At 44.3% G+C, this 16,026-nt stretch overlaps 1 protein-coding gene across 1 annotated transcript in view; it reads left to right on the top strand.

Annotated features, from left to right (window-relative positions):
• LOC138259734 (solute carrier family 22 member 6-A-like) overlaps positions 1-16,026 on the top strand; it is a 596,554-nt gene that overhangs the window by 40,693 nt on the left and 539,835 nt on the right. The window contains exon 3 of the mRNA XM_069207627.1: positions 3,623-3,791. Within this exon, the coding sequence (XP_069063728.1) occupies positions 3,623-3,791 (169 nt within the window). The remainder of the gene's footprint in view (positions 1-3,622; positions 3,792-16,026) is intronic.

Raw genomic sequence — 16,026 nt, 5'->3', positions numbered from 1 at the left:
AGGCCTGGTGCCTGTTTTATTCTGGGTTAAAATCTGGTCTATGCTGGAGCTGAATTTTACACACAGAATTGTGAAGGATCGTCTGAAACAAAGTAACATGTTCCTCAGATTCATTTGGTAATAAGTACTTCTCAAGGCCTAGGAATGAGCAATCCTTTTGAGAATCCAGATAAGATTAGTTCACACACCAAGGCCCTGGTAAAGTAAATGTATGCTGCCCATTAAAAAAAAAAGATGAGATTTATGAAAGCTTTTGACATAGTCACAGTCCAATAATCTATATGGCTCTCAACTTGCAATGGCATGGAGCACTATTTAATGTGGATCAAGGCTCCAAAACATAGGTTTCATTTAACGTGGCTTAGAGCCAACATGATTAATTTTTTAGGGACTTTTACTGTCACTGGCTCCTGGTTTGCTTCATTACCATGTTGCCCATGTGATTGTGTTTTTAGCCAGTCAACCAACCACTTTATGTTATTTTGTTCTTTGTATTCTTCTTTTAGAATTTGGTTTTTATTCCCCATTTTAAGTAGAAATTGTTTCAAAACACACCAAGAGAGTCTATTGGTCCTGCAACGCCTTGTTATGCAGTTCTCAATTTTATTATCCAGGCGCTGAAGTTAAGGAAAAAAATATGCTACATGGTGTATCCTTGTCAATTGTTAAACCAGTGATGTAGAAGGTTTTTTTATTTTAACTGAAGTTTCACGACATTGATTTGTTGTGATTTCTATATATGTTTTAAATATGTGCTTTTATGGTCATACACTTGACTGAGGAAACATTTATTGACTTGTTGACTGTCACATAAATTAACTCAAAAGCTTAACACAACTATGGGCGCTTGTATATTCCTGTTTCAAAACTTTGAATTTCTTGTACTGAGGTTGAATACTTTTTAAGAATTTCTTGTTTGCCTTGTGGGCTTTGAGAGGTCCAAATTGGGAGTTCTGGGGTTAACAACATGCCCCAGGGGTTTTGGGGATCTAGGGCCAGATGTAGAAAGGGTTTTGCGCCTCGCAAACAGCGAAAAACGCAGTTTGCGAGGCGCAAAATCCTCTCCGGTATGCAGAAATGCATTTTGCGAGTCGGATCCGACTCGCAAAATGCATTTCCGACTCGCAAATAGGAAGGGGTGTTCCCTTCCTATTTGCGACTCGCAATGCTATTCATTTTCATTTGCGACCGCGAAAGCGGTCGCAAATGAAATCGCAGTTACCATCCACTTGAAGTGGATGGTAACCCAGTCGCAAACGGGAAGGGGTCCCCATGGGACCCCTTCCACTTTGTGTCTAGAAAAAAAAAAAAAATTCAGAGCAGGCAGTGGTCCAATGGACCACTACCTGCCCTGAAAAATACCGAAACAAAAGGTTTCGGTTTTTTTTCTAAGTGAAGCTCGTTTTTCTTTAAGGAAAACGGGCTGCAGGTAGAAAAAAAAACTGCTTTATTAAAAAGCAGTCACGGACATGGTGGTCTGCTGTCTCCAGCAGGCCACCATCCCCGTGAGTGCCCATACTCGCAATGGGGTCGCAAACTGCAACCCACCTCATTAATATTAATGAGGTGGGTCTTTGCGATCCCATTGCGAGTTGCAGAAGGTGTCTGAGACACCTTTCTGCATACCAAATTGCGACTTGCAATTTGCGAGTCGCACGGACTCGCAAATTGCAAGTCGCAATTTGGATTTTTGCTACATCTGGCCCCTAGTGATGCTACTGATGGAATAGGTAAGGACTACAAGTAAATGATTGCTCTGCAATATTTATCAGAGATAATATTCCTGCACAAATACTAAGTAGTTATTGATAAGGAACCTGAAGATATGGAAAAAACTACAGAATAAAATTGAAACAAAAGAGCATTGCTCATCGAAATGGCATGAGAAACTGTGGCGGGATAGTGCTCTTTGCAGAAGAACTTTGCCTCTACAAGATATGTCTGCTGCTTTTAACACATACATTTGTACACACCCTTTTTACTAAAGCAAGAGTCCTCACCATCGCAGCCTTCTCAAAATCAGGGTGCGACTTTGTGTGTTATGTGTCTTACTTAATCAAAGTGGTTTGGGTATTTACTATTTACCTAAAAAGAGGCTGGAGATATGGGTGGTGAGAGTGCTGTGGATTTTCATTAAATATGTTAACTGGTAAAGTTATAGTCAAAGGGACATAAAGGTTACTGTACAAATATGGAAGCTGAACGATGATTTATTTAGGGAGGCCTACAAACTTCATCCACTCTTTAACAAGAACATCATGCATCAGATGAGCAAACAATACCTTCAAACAGTATACATTAGTCAGAATCCTCAGACCTTCATACACACAAAATGATAATCCTGCCAACTAGTTGGCAAATGGCAGCCAACCCAACGGTGCTCCCATGCACTGCAGTAAAACAAATAATAGACCCACTTTGATAAATGTACTATAAGCACACCACCCCTCACGCTTGCAGTATTACAAATCAACATATTCTCTACTAATTAATTACAGACACCAATTAATGTCAGAAACAATCTATGAATGGCCACCCCAATTATAAATTAAAAAGTGCCCTTTAAATTCTCAAAAATCAGAGATTTCCAACACCCCTCTAAAACTACCTTAAATGCCACCCACATTTGAACAATCATACTTTACCAGTATGTTTGTAAATACCCGATTGCCACCACAAACGTAATCCAAACATAATACTAAGGGAGTACCCATCCACCTGCTGCCCTGGAAAATTGCTTTTAAATCCTATCCAGTTTTAACAGCTTGTGGCCCAATTTGCTTTTACATGCACCATTTGCTACAACTTGTCTTAGGATTTCCTATGGGATAGCCGCCACACCACTCTTTTAAATTATCTTCCATGGCTATCCAATTTTCTTCCACATAACAGGCCCAATTTCCATTGGGGAGAACCGCCTAATCTCTCTGTAAAGTCACCTTTCATTTTTATTAATTTTTTTCATACATCACTGACAAAATGGGCTTTTCAATGTAGTTTCTCAAAATTACCTTGGGTGAGACCAAGAACCCACATGAATGTCTTTCTATCCTATTCAGTTATGCTAGTCCAATGTGTGTTAAAATTTCCCTGAAAAATCCTTTTGGTAAAAAATATCCAAAATTCTCTGCAAATTTGTTTTAAATCATTTCCAGTTTTATTCAATAGGTTTTGCTCATTGTTCTCTAAAATGTCTCAATATATATACCAAAGTATATTGGTAAACTTGTACAAAAAGTTTGCTGGTGAACCTCTACATTATGTCATACCAATAACTTTCTGTCAGAGCTCAACCAATTGAGAATTTCTGGGCCTAGAATGAAAAGCCTGAGAGTCTAAAAAGGAAAAATAAATACGATATTGTGTATAGGTGATCTAGACACAGCTGAAATGTTTAATTCATAGATAGGTAAGAGGCAGTGGATTCGTCACAAAAATAAATCTGATTATAACAGAGTCAGGAGTAAACTGGTCATTTAGGTGGTTTTTCTCTTCCACATCCAATTATGACTTTATTTCAATCAGTAAATAATTATCAATAATCCAAACGCCTATTGCTTAAAAGATAAAAACTTAAGTTGACAAAGTACTGAAAATACTGTGTGATTTATTTTTCTTCCAGCTCAAGAATGGATCCCATCAAGGTTCCGGGCCATAGTGGTCACAACCCAAGCCTACTTGGTCACGTTAGGCCAGCCTCTCTTAGCCGGGATGGCCTATGGGCTCCGTCGATGGCGATGGATCCAGCTGGTTGCTGCACTGCCGTTTTTAATATGCTTCCTCTACACCTGGTATGATGATAGCTGTGTAATATGAATGATGGGGTTTAACTTGCTTAAGCAATGATCTACTCTCATACCATTATACACAGCCAAAAAGATAACTTTGATGTTTGCTCGGGGAGAGGAACTGCTCCCTTGGTGCTTTAGTACAGTACCCTTGGAAAGAAACTGGTGTATCTCAAGAGAAATAGCGATCTTCCCTTTGTAACCGGGACTTTATTTATGATTCTGCACAATTCTGTCATATTAGTGGCAAATCCAGATATAGCGAATTACCAGATGCAAAGCAGCAGTAATTGACCACTGCAATCTAACTCAAGAGGTCATGTACTATTTTCCCTAACAAGTACCTCATATCTTTTCACATCACTGCCACGCTATTCCTTTCCCAATTCTTTAACTTTCCAATTTTTCCCATTCCCCGTTTGGGAAACTGAAGATATCCACATCACTTTTTAAAAAATACAACCATTTTGCAAACATAGCTTCTCCTGTCATAATTCTAGCCTGTGCTATGTGCAAATCGTAGTGTAGTGTGAGTTATCAATGACGGAATCTGATGGACTTCATAGAACTGTGAAGTAATTGTTAGAAATAGTGAAGTGAATGCAGGTTAGAATGTTGAGTTTGCAGTTACACACAGACGAATAAAGGTGTGTAACACTCTGCTCCATGTGAGCCATAGTCATTGGCAGGTACCCAGGCTGGGGAAGACATTACAACAGGCAACAAGATAGGGGATAAGTAACCCGAAGGTTGACAGTGCTCTCCCACAGAGCTTGCCATGGTCTAATCAAACTGCATGTGCGTGTCAAGTCTGCCTCTGTCAACTTGCAAAATCGATGTTTGGCGTATGTGGAGTCAAAGTGTATCTCTAGCCTGTGTGAAGCACTTGAAGAGAATGAAAGCTGCACTGAGAGGTTTACAAATCGTTGGCCAAGAACCTGCTAGCAAGGCCGCAAAGAGAGGTACTGCACTATTACACAACATAAAGCTATACATCATAGAGAGTGATAACGCTGAAGGCAGATACAACCAGGTTTTAAAAGTGTAGCAAATAGCGACAGCAAATTGGAAAACAACACTGTGACCAGAAGCGCTGCGAGGCAGGGATCAACCACATGTCAAAACGCACAAAAGGACACCTAAAGACAAAGTCATTCAGATAAAAGAAACGGTATCTGCTTACTGGCATGATACCAAATCTGCTTAGTGGGGCACTGAACATCTTCAAAGGTCTTCCAAGACTGATAGGTCGAGAGTGCCGATAGGTATAGTGAAAGGCTGTTTTTCCAATAGAGACCAAGAAAGAGGTCACGTTTACCACAGTTATCAAAGATGACCCAGAGGCCAGCATATCGCAAGGTCTCAGAGGCGGTTTGCATAACAAGTTCGTAAAGACCACCAAGCAGCATCGGAGAGAATGCTATTTTCTGCATCAGCAAGTTCCACAAACAGTGGAAGCTGCCACCTTCCTGAAACCACCACCAGCATTCAAAACCACGCAGCCAAAAATCAGAATATAGTCAATAGATTGACTACTTGTATAGAGACATTTGATGATTTCATTGATGCACTAGAAGAAACAGATATCAAGAAGATTATCAAATATCTTAAGAATCTTGCTGGTGAGGGTGTAAAAGAAGTCATAAAGATAATGCTGCGAGGTGACAAAGATACATACCGTCAAGTTAAAGGGGCCCTGAGTCTCAAGTTCAGTCCATTGCCGAATATAAAAGTACACTTTCAGTCAAGAACGACAGAGAGTTGGTTAAACCATAGGTGAATATGATGAGAGACTGGATACACTCATCAAACACAAAGTTCAATTAATTTAATGATGAAGAAGGAATGTGTCTCAGAGTACTGACGGATGGCTGTCAGATTCATTCAAACAACGAATGCTGAGACAAACACTTAGGCCCAGATGTACAAGAAAATGATGAAGTGTAAAGCTGTGCCAAATTTGGCAGCGCCGCGCTCAGTCATTTTCAAAACGCAACAACAATATGGAGCACCCCTATGTTTCCCCGCTCCGGTGCTACATTTGCTGCCGAGCACCAACGCATCCACCCTTGTGCCATGGTGCAAGGATGGCTGCGATGCGGGAGATTATTTTTGTGCAGGAAGGGACACCTTCCTACACAAAAACAATCTTCAATGGCCTTTTGCTCTTTCTATGTATGCTGCAGAATGCAGCATATATAGAAAGAGCAAAACACAAGGAGAAAGCATTTCTCCTTGTTGTGCCATGCTAACTCCACCCCTGGGTTGGCTTTAGATTTTGGTGCTGCCTGAGGATTAAGAAATTACACCCACAGCAACACCAATTGCACCCTCCTTCCACACAAAGTGCTGCGTGTGAAGGGGCCGTATTTACAAGGTGGCATTAGGCCACAAATAGTGGCTTAACGCCACCTTGTAAATACGGGGCGGTGTGTATTGCCACTGGAGCATCACTAAAAGAGATGCTCCAGTGGCCATAGGGCCTTGTGAATCTGGCCCTTATTCTAGAGCGACGTCTCATGGCTGCCAGAGCTGAAGAGCATGTCGATCGACAAGCTGCTGACATGGAGCCGGGAGATTCCCCAAAGGGAGTCAGTCATGAGCATGAAAAGTAAGCAGAAGCACAAGGCTGAAGGACACAAGTGATGTCTTCAAAGTGATCTGTTTCAGGAGTGGATTTTCATTTCTACACAAAGGTAAATGTCTCGTCATTGAACAGATATGCAAAGGCTAAAGGAAGGATAACCATTTTGTAACTGTTTCAAGGCAAAGGAAAAAGTGAGTGTGTCACAGTGAGATGACAAAGTGGCCATCCAGACGTTCCAGAAGCGGCATTCTACGAACGCCCACAAGGCCAAGGAACAACACCAGATGAGACAAATCAACACCAAACGAAGTTGATTGTCATCTAAATCATTTAAAAAAGTTCATAAGTAATCATGTCAAGTGAAAGTGAAGAAGATGGTTGTGCAATGTTGATGTTTATCTCAGAAAAATGTGCCCATGTTGGACTGGCCACATGTGAAGACAATATCAAAGAAAAGTCAACTTCAAAAGGCACCAAAGTAATTCAAACATTGTCAGAAGATTACACTGAAAGTAAACTGCTGTTCAATACCTTTCATTATCGACAGTGGTGTGTTGCTAAACATTGTGCTTAAGGAGAAATTTAATGAATTATCTCCATTGCCACAACTAACGCCAATGAAAAGTAAAGCATATACCTAGGCTGCCTTGCTGCTATTGAAAAGTCAAGGTTCATTCGTAGTAAGGATGAAGCACAAGAAGACAGAAGTGCAAGCACCCAATCATGTGCTTCAAGGTACGGCATCAAGTGCCTGTTTACTCAGTTTCAGAACCTCTACTGATATGGGACTGATCTCAGTTACAACGTGAATGTTCACCACAAAATAGTAAGTCAGTTCTCTTCATTGTTTCAGGGGGTTATGAAAGTACAATTGCATATTACTGGGGATGTCTGTCCGGTTGCTCAAAAACACAGACAAATTGTATTTTGTTTACAAGAAGCTGTTGAAAAGGAGCTTGAATCAATTATTAAACCTGATATCATTGAGCGTTCTTCCGTTCTAACATCAGGGGTTTCTCCCTTAGTGGTAGTACCCAAAAAGAACAGTGAAGGAGCTGTATGCAGCTGTGTGGATATGCGTGAAGTGAATAAGGCAATTGAAAGAGAACGACATTCAGGTCTGCACATTGCTGACATGCTAATACAATTGAATGGTGTGAAGGTCTTTTCTTGCCTTGATTTAAAAGAATTATATCTTCAGTTTTAACTCAAGCAGAATTGCCGGTACATTAGAACCTTTTCTTCACATATTGGTCTATTTTTGATATAAAAGACTACTGTTTGGTGTGTCATCCACTGGAGACCTTTTTCAGGATATCAACCAACATATCATATAGCCTGTCATGAATGGTTTCAACTATAGCGATGACATAAATTTTCAGAGCTACAAAGAAGGAGTATGATAAAGCTTTCAAGCAAGTGTATTGTTTACTTGTTGATGCAGGTTTAACTTTGAATGCTGATAAATTTGAATTTCATAGGACAAAGCTAAAGTTCTCTGGCCATAACTTTTCTAATGGGGGTACCACACCCTATCCAGCTCAAGCGCAAGCATTGTTAACTGCCAGTCTTCCGCAAGATGTATCCATATTACATTCATTCCTTGGCATGGCCAGTTACAGGTCCAGACAAATACAAGACTTTGCCACCATGAGTGTTCCAATGAGAGACTTGATGAAAAAGAACGTTTCATTAAATTGGTCGCATGAATGCGAACAAAGCTTTAAGCAAATCAAACAAGCTATTGAGAACGCTACTGAAATGGCATATTTTAATCCAAAGCTTTATACAGAAGTTCTTGTTGATGCTAGGCCAGTCGGGTTAGGTGCAATCCTTGCACAGCACAGTGGACACCCAAATGCTTGAATACATTTTGTGGCATATGCAAGCAAACGTTTGTCCCAAACGCAATGTGTTTATTCACAACCTGAGAAAGTAAGTTTAACAGTGGTGTGGGCTTGTAAAAATTTCTTCCTATTCTCATGTGGAAAGCCTTTTATGCTTGTGACAGATCATCAAGCATGGTTGACCATCTTTGGCAATCAAAAGGCCAGGATGCCTCCTCGCATTGAACATTAGGGTCTACGATTACAATGGTGCACCGTCCTGGGAAAGATCAAAACCCTTCTGACTACTTCTTCAGACTGCCTATATAGTATCATAGTATCCCTTCCAAGATGGCTTAAGCCTACATACATTTCATTGTGAAATTAAACACACCAGCTGCCATTTTATTGGAGCAAATTGTCACTGCCACGAGTCAAGATAGTAACATTTTAAAACGGAAAGACATTATTACTCATCTGTCTTGGAACCAGCACACTCAACCTCTTGCCAGTGAAAGTGAATACCAGAAGTTTTTCAATGTCAACGATGAACTGTGTGTGACTTAAAAAGGCATCACCCTGAGTGGTTTGAGAATTGTTATTCCAGAGAGTCTGCAACAACAGATAATTGAAGTGGCCCATGAAGGACATTGTGGAATCATTGCCACAAAGTGAGCTCTCCCAGACTGAGTCTAGTTTCCTCATCTCGATGAGAGCTGAAAGAGAGTTGAAGGCCTGTCATCTATGTAATTGCCTTTCATTGAAAACAAATTAAACACCTTAAGCATGGCAAAGTTGCCAAAGGATGTATGGGAAAGAATTGCTGTTGACTTTTTCAGTCCTCTTGACAATCGATATCACCTGACAGTGATTGCTGATGAAGACTCCTGTTTTCCATTGATGGAAGATCTCTTACCTATCACTCAATCAATAAATCAGTGTATTTGTAGAGCGCGCTACTCACCCGTGAGGGTCTTAAGGTGCTTCGTGGGGGGGGGGGGGGGGGGAGAGGCTGCTACTGCTTGAACAGCCAGGTCTTGAGGAGTCTCCTGAAGGTCAGTAGGTCCTTGGTCTGTCGTAGGTGGACGTGGAGGGTGTTCCAGGTCTTGGCTGCTAGGTAGGAGAAGGATCTGCCGCCGGTTGTTGTCTTGCAGATGCGTGGGACGGTGGCGAGGGTGAGGTTGGTGGAGCGGAGCTGACGATTCAGGGTATAGAAGGTGAGACGTCGTTAAGGTATGCTGGTTCGGTGTTGTGGAGTGCTTTGTGGGCGTGGGTTAGGAGTTTGAATGTGATCCTTTTGTTGATGGGAAGCCAGTGTAGGTTTCTTAGGTGGGCTGTGATGTGGTGGGGGATGTTGAGGATGAGGCGTGCAGAGGCGTTCCGTATCCGTTGCAGTCTTTTCTGAACAGCTGCTGTGGTTCCCGCGTAGAGAGCGTTGCTGTAGTCCAGTCTGCTGCTGACGAGAGCCTGGGTAACCGTCTTTCTGGTTTCGGTAGGGATCCACCTGTAGATTTTGCGGAGGGTGTTGAAGCAGGAGAACGAGACGACGTTGACTTGTTGGGTCATGAAGAGCGATGAGTCAAGGATGAAAGATAGGTTGTGGGTGTGGTTAGTGGGTGTTGGTGCGGTTCCCAGAGGGGGCGGCCACCAGGAGGCGTCCCAAGCGGAGGGGGTGGGGCCGAGGATGAGGACCTCTGTCTTGTCTGAGTTTAATTTTAGTCGACTGTTCTTCATCCAGTTAGCAACGGTCTGCATACCCTCGTGTAGGTTGGTTTTGGCTGTGGTGGGGTTCTTGGTGAGGGAGAGGATCAGCTGGGTGTCTTCGGCATAAGAGATGATGTTGAGGTTGTGAGAACGTACGATTGTGGCGAGCGGTGCCATGTAGATGTTGAAGAGTGTCAGGCTGAGGGAGGAGCCCTGTGATACGCTGCAGATGGTCTTGGTGGCTTCAGATAGGAATGGAGGGATGCGGACTCACTGTGTTCTGTCTGTGAGGAAGGAGGAGATCCAGTCCAGGGCCTTGTCATGGATCTCTGCGTTGTGGAGGCGTGTGCGCAGGGTGTGGTGGCAGATGGTGTCGAAGGGGGCCGAGAGGTCCAGGAGGATGTGGGCTGCTGTTTCGCCTTTGTCCAGGAGGGTCCGGATGTCGTTGGTTGCCGCAATGAGGGGGGTCTCGGTGCTGTGATTGCTGCGAAAGCCGGATTGGGACGGGTCCAGAGTGTTGTTTTCCCCCAGGTGGTGGGATAGTTGCCTGTTGACGATCTTCTTGAGTACCTTTGCCGGGAACGGAAGCAGGGAGATGGGCCGGTAGTTTTTTAGGTCCTTGGGGTCCACCTGGGGTTTCTTGAGAAAGGCGTTGATCTTGGTGCGCTTCCAGCTTTCCAGGAAGGTGGCAGTCTCGAAGGAGCTACTGATGATCATACGGAGTTGGGGGACGATGATGGAGCTCACTCTGTTGTGGATGTAGTGCGGGCAAGGGTCAGATGGAGAGCCAGAATGAATGGTGTTCATTACTTTTATGGTGTCGGCGTCAATGACGTGTGTCCAGGAGAGCAGGAGGTTGGTTGGGGGGTGAGGAGTTGGAGGTGTTGGTGGCTTCTGGTGGGGACTTGTTGAAGCTATCATGGATGTCTGTGATCTTGTGGTGAAAGATGGTGGCGAGGGAGTCGCAGAGGTCTTGCGAAGGTGGGATGTCATTGGTACTGGAGCTGGGGTTCGAGAGTTCCTTTACGATGTTGAAGAGCTCCTTGCTGTTGTACGTGTTGTTGTCGATGTGTTCCTTGAAAGAGGATCTCTTGGTGGCCCAGATAAGCGGGTGGTGTTTGCGGATGGGGTTCTTGAGCGCCGTGTGGGTGGCTGGTGACTGTTCCTGGTGCCACTTCCTCTAAAGTTTTGCGGCAGGCTTGTTTGGATGTCCGGAGGTCGTGGTAAACCAGGTGGCATTTCTGATGGCACGGTTGTGGGAGGATGATTTGATCGGGGCAAGAGTGTTGGCGCAGTCGTCAATCCATTGCCTGAGGTTGCGGGTGGCTGAGGCAGCGTCGGTGGAGTCAGCTGTTGCGGGTCGGGTGAGGGCGGAGACCAGCTGGTCATTGGTAATCTAGTTCTAGCTGCGGTGGGGGATCGGTTGTGGGTGGAAGTAGGTGAAGTGGACGCAGTGGTGGTCTGTCCAGTGGAGCTTGGTGGTGTGGCTGAAGGTGATGTGTCTGCTGGCGGAGAAGATGGTGTTGAGCGCGTGTCCGGCAGAATGGGTGGGAGATGTGACGAGTTGATTAAGTCTGAGGTTGGCGAGGTTGTCGAGCAGGGTGATTGAGTTGCTGTCATTGGTGTTTTCAGGGTGGAAGTTCAGGTCCCCGGGGAGGATGTAATCTGTAGAAGCAAGGGCTTGAGTGCTGATGATGTCGACAAGGGAGTCACTGAACTGAGGTCGAGGTCCGGGGGGGTCTGTAGATGACGGTACCCCTGAGGGCAGTCTTGGGGTCGATATAGACTTGGAAGTGCATGTGTTCGGGGGGGCTGAGGGTGTCTTCGGTGTTGGTTGAGATTCTGATGGTGTTCCTGTGGACGATGGCGATCCCTCCTCCCGGACTGTTGGTGCGGTCTCTGCGGGTGATCTTGTAACCGTCTGGGATGGCTATGGCGATGTCGGGAGCTGGGGATGGGTTCATCCAGGTCTCTGTCAGGAATGCGATGTCCAGGGAGGGGGAGACGAGAAGGTCCCAGAGCTTGATGGCGTGCTTGTGGACTAAGCGAGTGCTGAGAAGGATGCACCTGACGTGGTTGCGTCCGGTTCCTGTGGGTGAGTTGGTGGTTCGGAGGGTGGAGAAGCTGCAGCTCCGGCAGGAGAAGGGTCTGTGGGCGAGCTTTGGTGAGGCCTGGAAGCAGGTGGTAGAGCTGCCGGTGTTGAGGGTGTTGGGGTCATAGTGGCGTCTGGTGCTGGGGGGATCTCGGCGGCCAGGGAGACTGGCGCAGGGTGCATTCCAGGTGCAGATGGGCACAGATGGGCGCAGACGGGCTTGCATCTGGCGCGCCAGTGGCAGGGCTGCGCAGCGGCCGCCATTAAGAGGGGGAAGTGGGAGGGAGGAGCAGCTGAGAGGCGGGAGAGAAGCTGAAATGGGCACAGGAGGGGGGCGGGACGCAGGGGATGCAGCGGCAGGGGAAACGACAGGGGAAGCCCAAGGAAGGAGCAGGGTGAAAAAATAGAGGAACAGAGAAAAAGGTACAAAAGAAACAGCAAGAAAAACAGAAGTAGTCACAAAAGAACGTGAAAAACAAACACAAGACAAACAGACAGACAAGACTTACAGCACCACTAGACCACCAGGGATGAGGTGCAGGAAGCGTCCTGTGGGTAGAGGAGGGCCTCGAACTCGCAGTAACAGATGCGAGGGCGGGGAGAGGGACGCTGACACAATGGTGGAGCTGTGCGGCGCAGGCAGCTTCTCCTGATCAAAAAACCAGGTCAGAGGTTGCTCTCCTCACCGCGTAGCAGGCGCCATTAAGAGGGGGCGGTGGGAGGGAGGAGCAGTTAGGAGGCGGGAGGGAAGCACGAATGGGGGCGCGAGGGGAGCAGGGCCGTGGGGGAAGCAGCGACAGGGGAAACCACGGGGGAAGCCCGAGGAAGGAAACAGGGCGAAAAAATAGAGGAATAGTGAAAAAGACACAAAAGAAACAGAGCAAGAAAAACAGAAGTAGTGACAAAAGAACGTGAAAAATATACACAAGGCAAACAGACAGACAATACTTACGGCACCACTAGACCACCAGGGATTAGGCGCAGGAGGGGGTCTGCTGGGAGAGGAGGGCCTCAAACTCGCAGTAGCAGCTGTGAGGGCGGGGAGAGGGATGCAGGCACAATGGTGGAGCTGTGTGGCGTGGGGAGCTTCAAGAGTCACAAGAGTCATCAAGAGATTAGACAGCATCTTTGTGACATGAGGTGTTCCTGCAATCTTAAAGTCTGACAAAGGCCCACTTTGCAACAGTAAAGAATTCAAAGATTTTCTCAGTCATCTTAATGTGAAGCATCAGAAGAGCACACCTCTTTGGCCACCGGCCAATGGCCTTGTCTGACGTTTTATAAGTACATTGAAGAAAGCTGTTCAGCATACTGTATTATAAAAGCTCAACCTTAAAAATGTCTTGAATTTTACCTTATGAGCTTACCATTCGACTCCTTACTTGACCACAGGTGAAAGCTCTGCAACTTTGATCTTCTGGAGAGCCATGATGACCAAGTTACCTCAATAGACCAACAGAAGATCAAGTACTGAGGAAGAAACACATACCAAAGACTGTGATTCTAAAAGGAAAATGAACCCCTATGCAGACAAACAACAACGTGCAAAAGATATTACTTTCACTAGAGGAGATCCTAAACCAACTGATTGTATCTCATTTCACCAACAGAATTTTTGCTGCCCAAGTAAATAAATTATTACCCAGAAAATTGCATAACATAACGCTGTTCACTGGAGTTTTGCCCCTACATTTCTTTGTTCTCTATCAATATCATCAATTTGTTAGTGTCACTTTCAGCCCCTTTTCATAATACAAGGTATTTACCATGCTTCTTTGCTGGAGTTACATAATTCCAGGATAATAAGTTTATTACCCTATGTTGACGATCAGCTAGTTTCAGCTGTGACTTAATTGTAGACACTGAGAAATCACATTTTGCTGTCACCAAGAGACTACAGATCATTGGTGACCTGCCCAAACAGATCTAGGTCAACTGTTTTTAACTCAAGCAAGGACGGTGAAGCTGGTTGAACATCTGTTAGCCATACTTTAGAAGAACCAAGCAATGATGATGGAGTGGTTTGTGGTCTTGCTGTCTTCTTCAACCTTTGATACAACATTTGCAGGAGTAGTAGAATCCAATTTCTCAGAACTAGTACCTCATGGCACCAATTACTGTGGAGATCCACGAAGCCCCTCAATGATGGCACATATAGGCATTCTCAACGGAGGAGTTCCCCTTTCCCCTCCTCTGCTATTCATTTTTACCATGGGTTCCAGTTTGGTGCTAGAGAGTGAAAATAAAAGAAAAGGTTGAGATCATCTAATTGGAGAGGGCTGGCAGCAATACTTCAAAATCTTTCCTGTTTTCCTTCTCAGCTTCAAGGTCAACTAGTAGCTGTAAGAATGGACAATTAGATTGCATGTTCTTAAAGCAACTGTCAGGGAATCCCTCAAAATCTCTGTTTAGCAACTGTTACTCAGAGGATTTTTTAAGGGGAAAGCAGAACCTTCTCTATGAGAAGCAGTTTATCGAACGACAGACAGAATATGGGTCTGCCAGCCTCTGAGCAGGACCCTTTCTCATTCAGAAACTATGACACTATGCCCTCAGCTATGCCAAAAATAGTTCTTCATTACAGCCAACCTTGGATCAGCTTGTTTACTTCAGAGAGCAATTTCCTCCTTCTGAGATTGTGTTCTCTGGTACCATCTTAGACTGAAAAGGGATAATCTGTGGATCCCTTGGCCTAAAGACCTATTGTGTGCCTTCCATCCCTTTTCACTGATCTCCAGAGTCCTTCATAAACTTCAAGACGAGGAGAGCAGAATATTTATTATAGTTCTTTGTTGACCCAGATGACAACAGTTCTAATTAGCATGCCATTCTTGTATAGTCCCCCCAATTCCATCTCTTTTTCTGTTTTTGTCTCTCTCAGAGGACCCTGAAATGTATTTCACTGCAAGTCTGGCTTTTGAAAGATCAATGTTAGAGTCCAGAGAATGCTCATCAGCGGTTGCCACTTGCCATGTACATACAACAATCTAGAAGTCCATAAAGATTAAGGTTTACACAAGGCACTGGTGGAATGTTAAACAATGCTGTCAAATTAAAAGGGAACAGATGTATTCTTGTAGTACTACTTCAATTTTGGATTTTGAAGAGATAGATTCCTATTAGGTTTGGCAGTCTTAACATTGTTAAGTCAGTGGGCTGTGAGTAATGCCTACAAGGGTGAGCAGGCAGGTGTTAGCTTCCAGATTCTTAAAGTTTTTTCTTAAAGTGTCCTGTAGTTCCCTCCCTGATTCCTTACTGGGATTTGGCATTAGTTCACCATCTTGAGCTTCTTCACATGGTAGAACTCAAATTCCTTCTTGCAAAAGTCTTTTTCGTTTGCTCTATTTAGGGCTATTTTTTTCAGTCACATATGGGGGCTTTAGTGTGTGAAGAACAGTATTTGCATTTTGTTGGAAATGGCCTTTCTTAAGGGTGACCCCTAAACTTTTTGCCTTTCTCCTTCTCTTTTTCTGACCTCATTTCTGCTGGCTTTAGGACTCTGCACACTTTACCACTGCTAACCAATGCTATGGTATTTTTAGCTCTCTCCTTTAAACATGGTATAATTGGCCTACACCTGATTGGTACATTTAACCTACTTATAAGTCCCTAGTAAAGCAGTACTACATGTACACACATGAAATACTACTAGTGGGCCTTCACCACTCATTGTACCACCCACTGATGTAACAATTGAAAACATATCTCAGGCCTGGCACAGCATTATAGCCTGTGTGCAGGTTTAAACTGACATTTCAACCTAGCAAAATAAACCTTTTACCAGGGTAAAACTTCCATTTTAATACATGTGTCACCCCTAAGGTAGGCCCTGAACAGCCTAAAGGGCAGGAGGCAATGTATTTAAAAATTAGTCCTGGGAGTGAGAAACTCCTACATTTGTTTTTCACTACCTACTGTAAGTCCTACTGTAATCCCTATCACTCCCATCAGGTCAGTGCTTACTTTTGATTGGGAGTTTGTATTGAAATTATTTGTAATTTAAAATCTCTTTAAAAGTAAAGTCGTATT

The sequence above is a fragment of the Pleurodeles waltl genome, chromosome 9 (assembly GCF_031143425.1).
Source record: "Pleurodeles waltl isolate 20211129_DDA chromosome 9, aPleWal1.hap1.20221129, whole genome shotgun sequence".
Taxonomy (NCBI): Eukaryota; Metazoa; Chordata; class Amphibia; order Caudata; family Salamandridae; genus Pleurodeles; species Pleurodeles waltl.
Note: the sequence above shows the minus strand (reverse complement) of the source record. Positions and strands in the feature narration are given on the sequence as shown.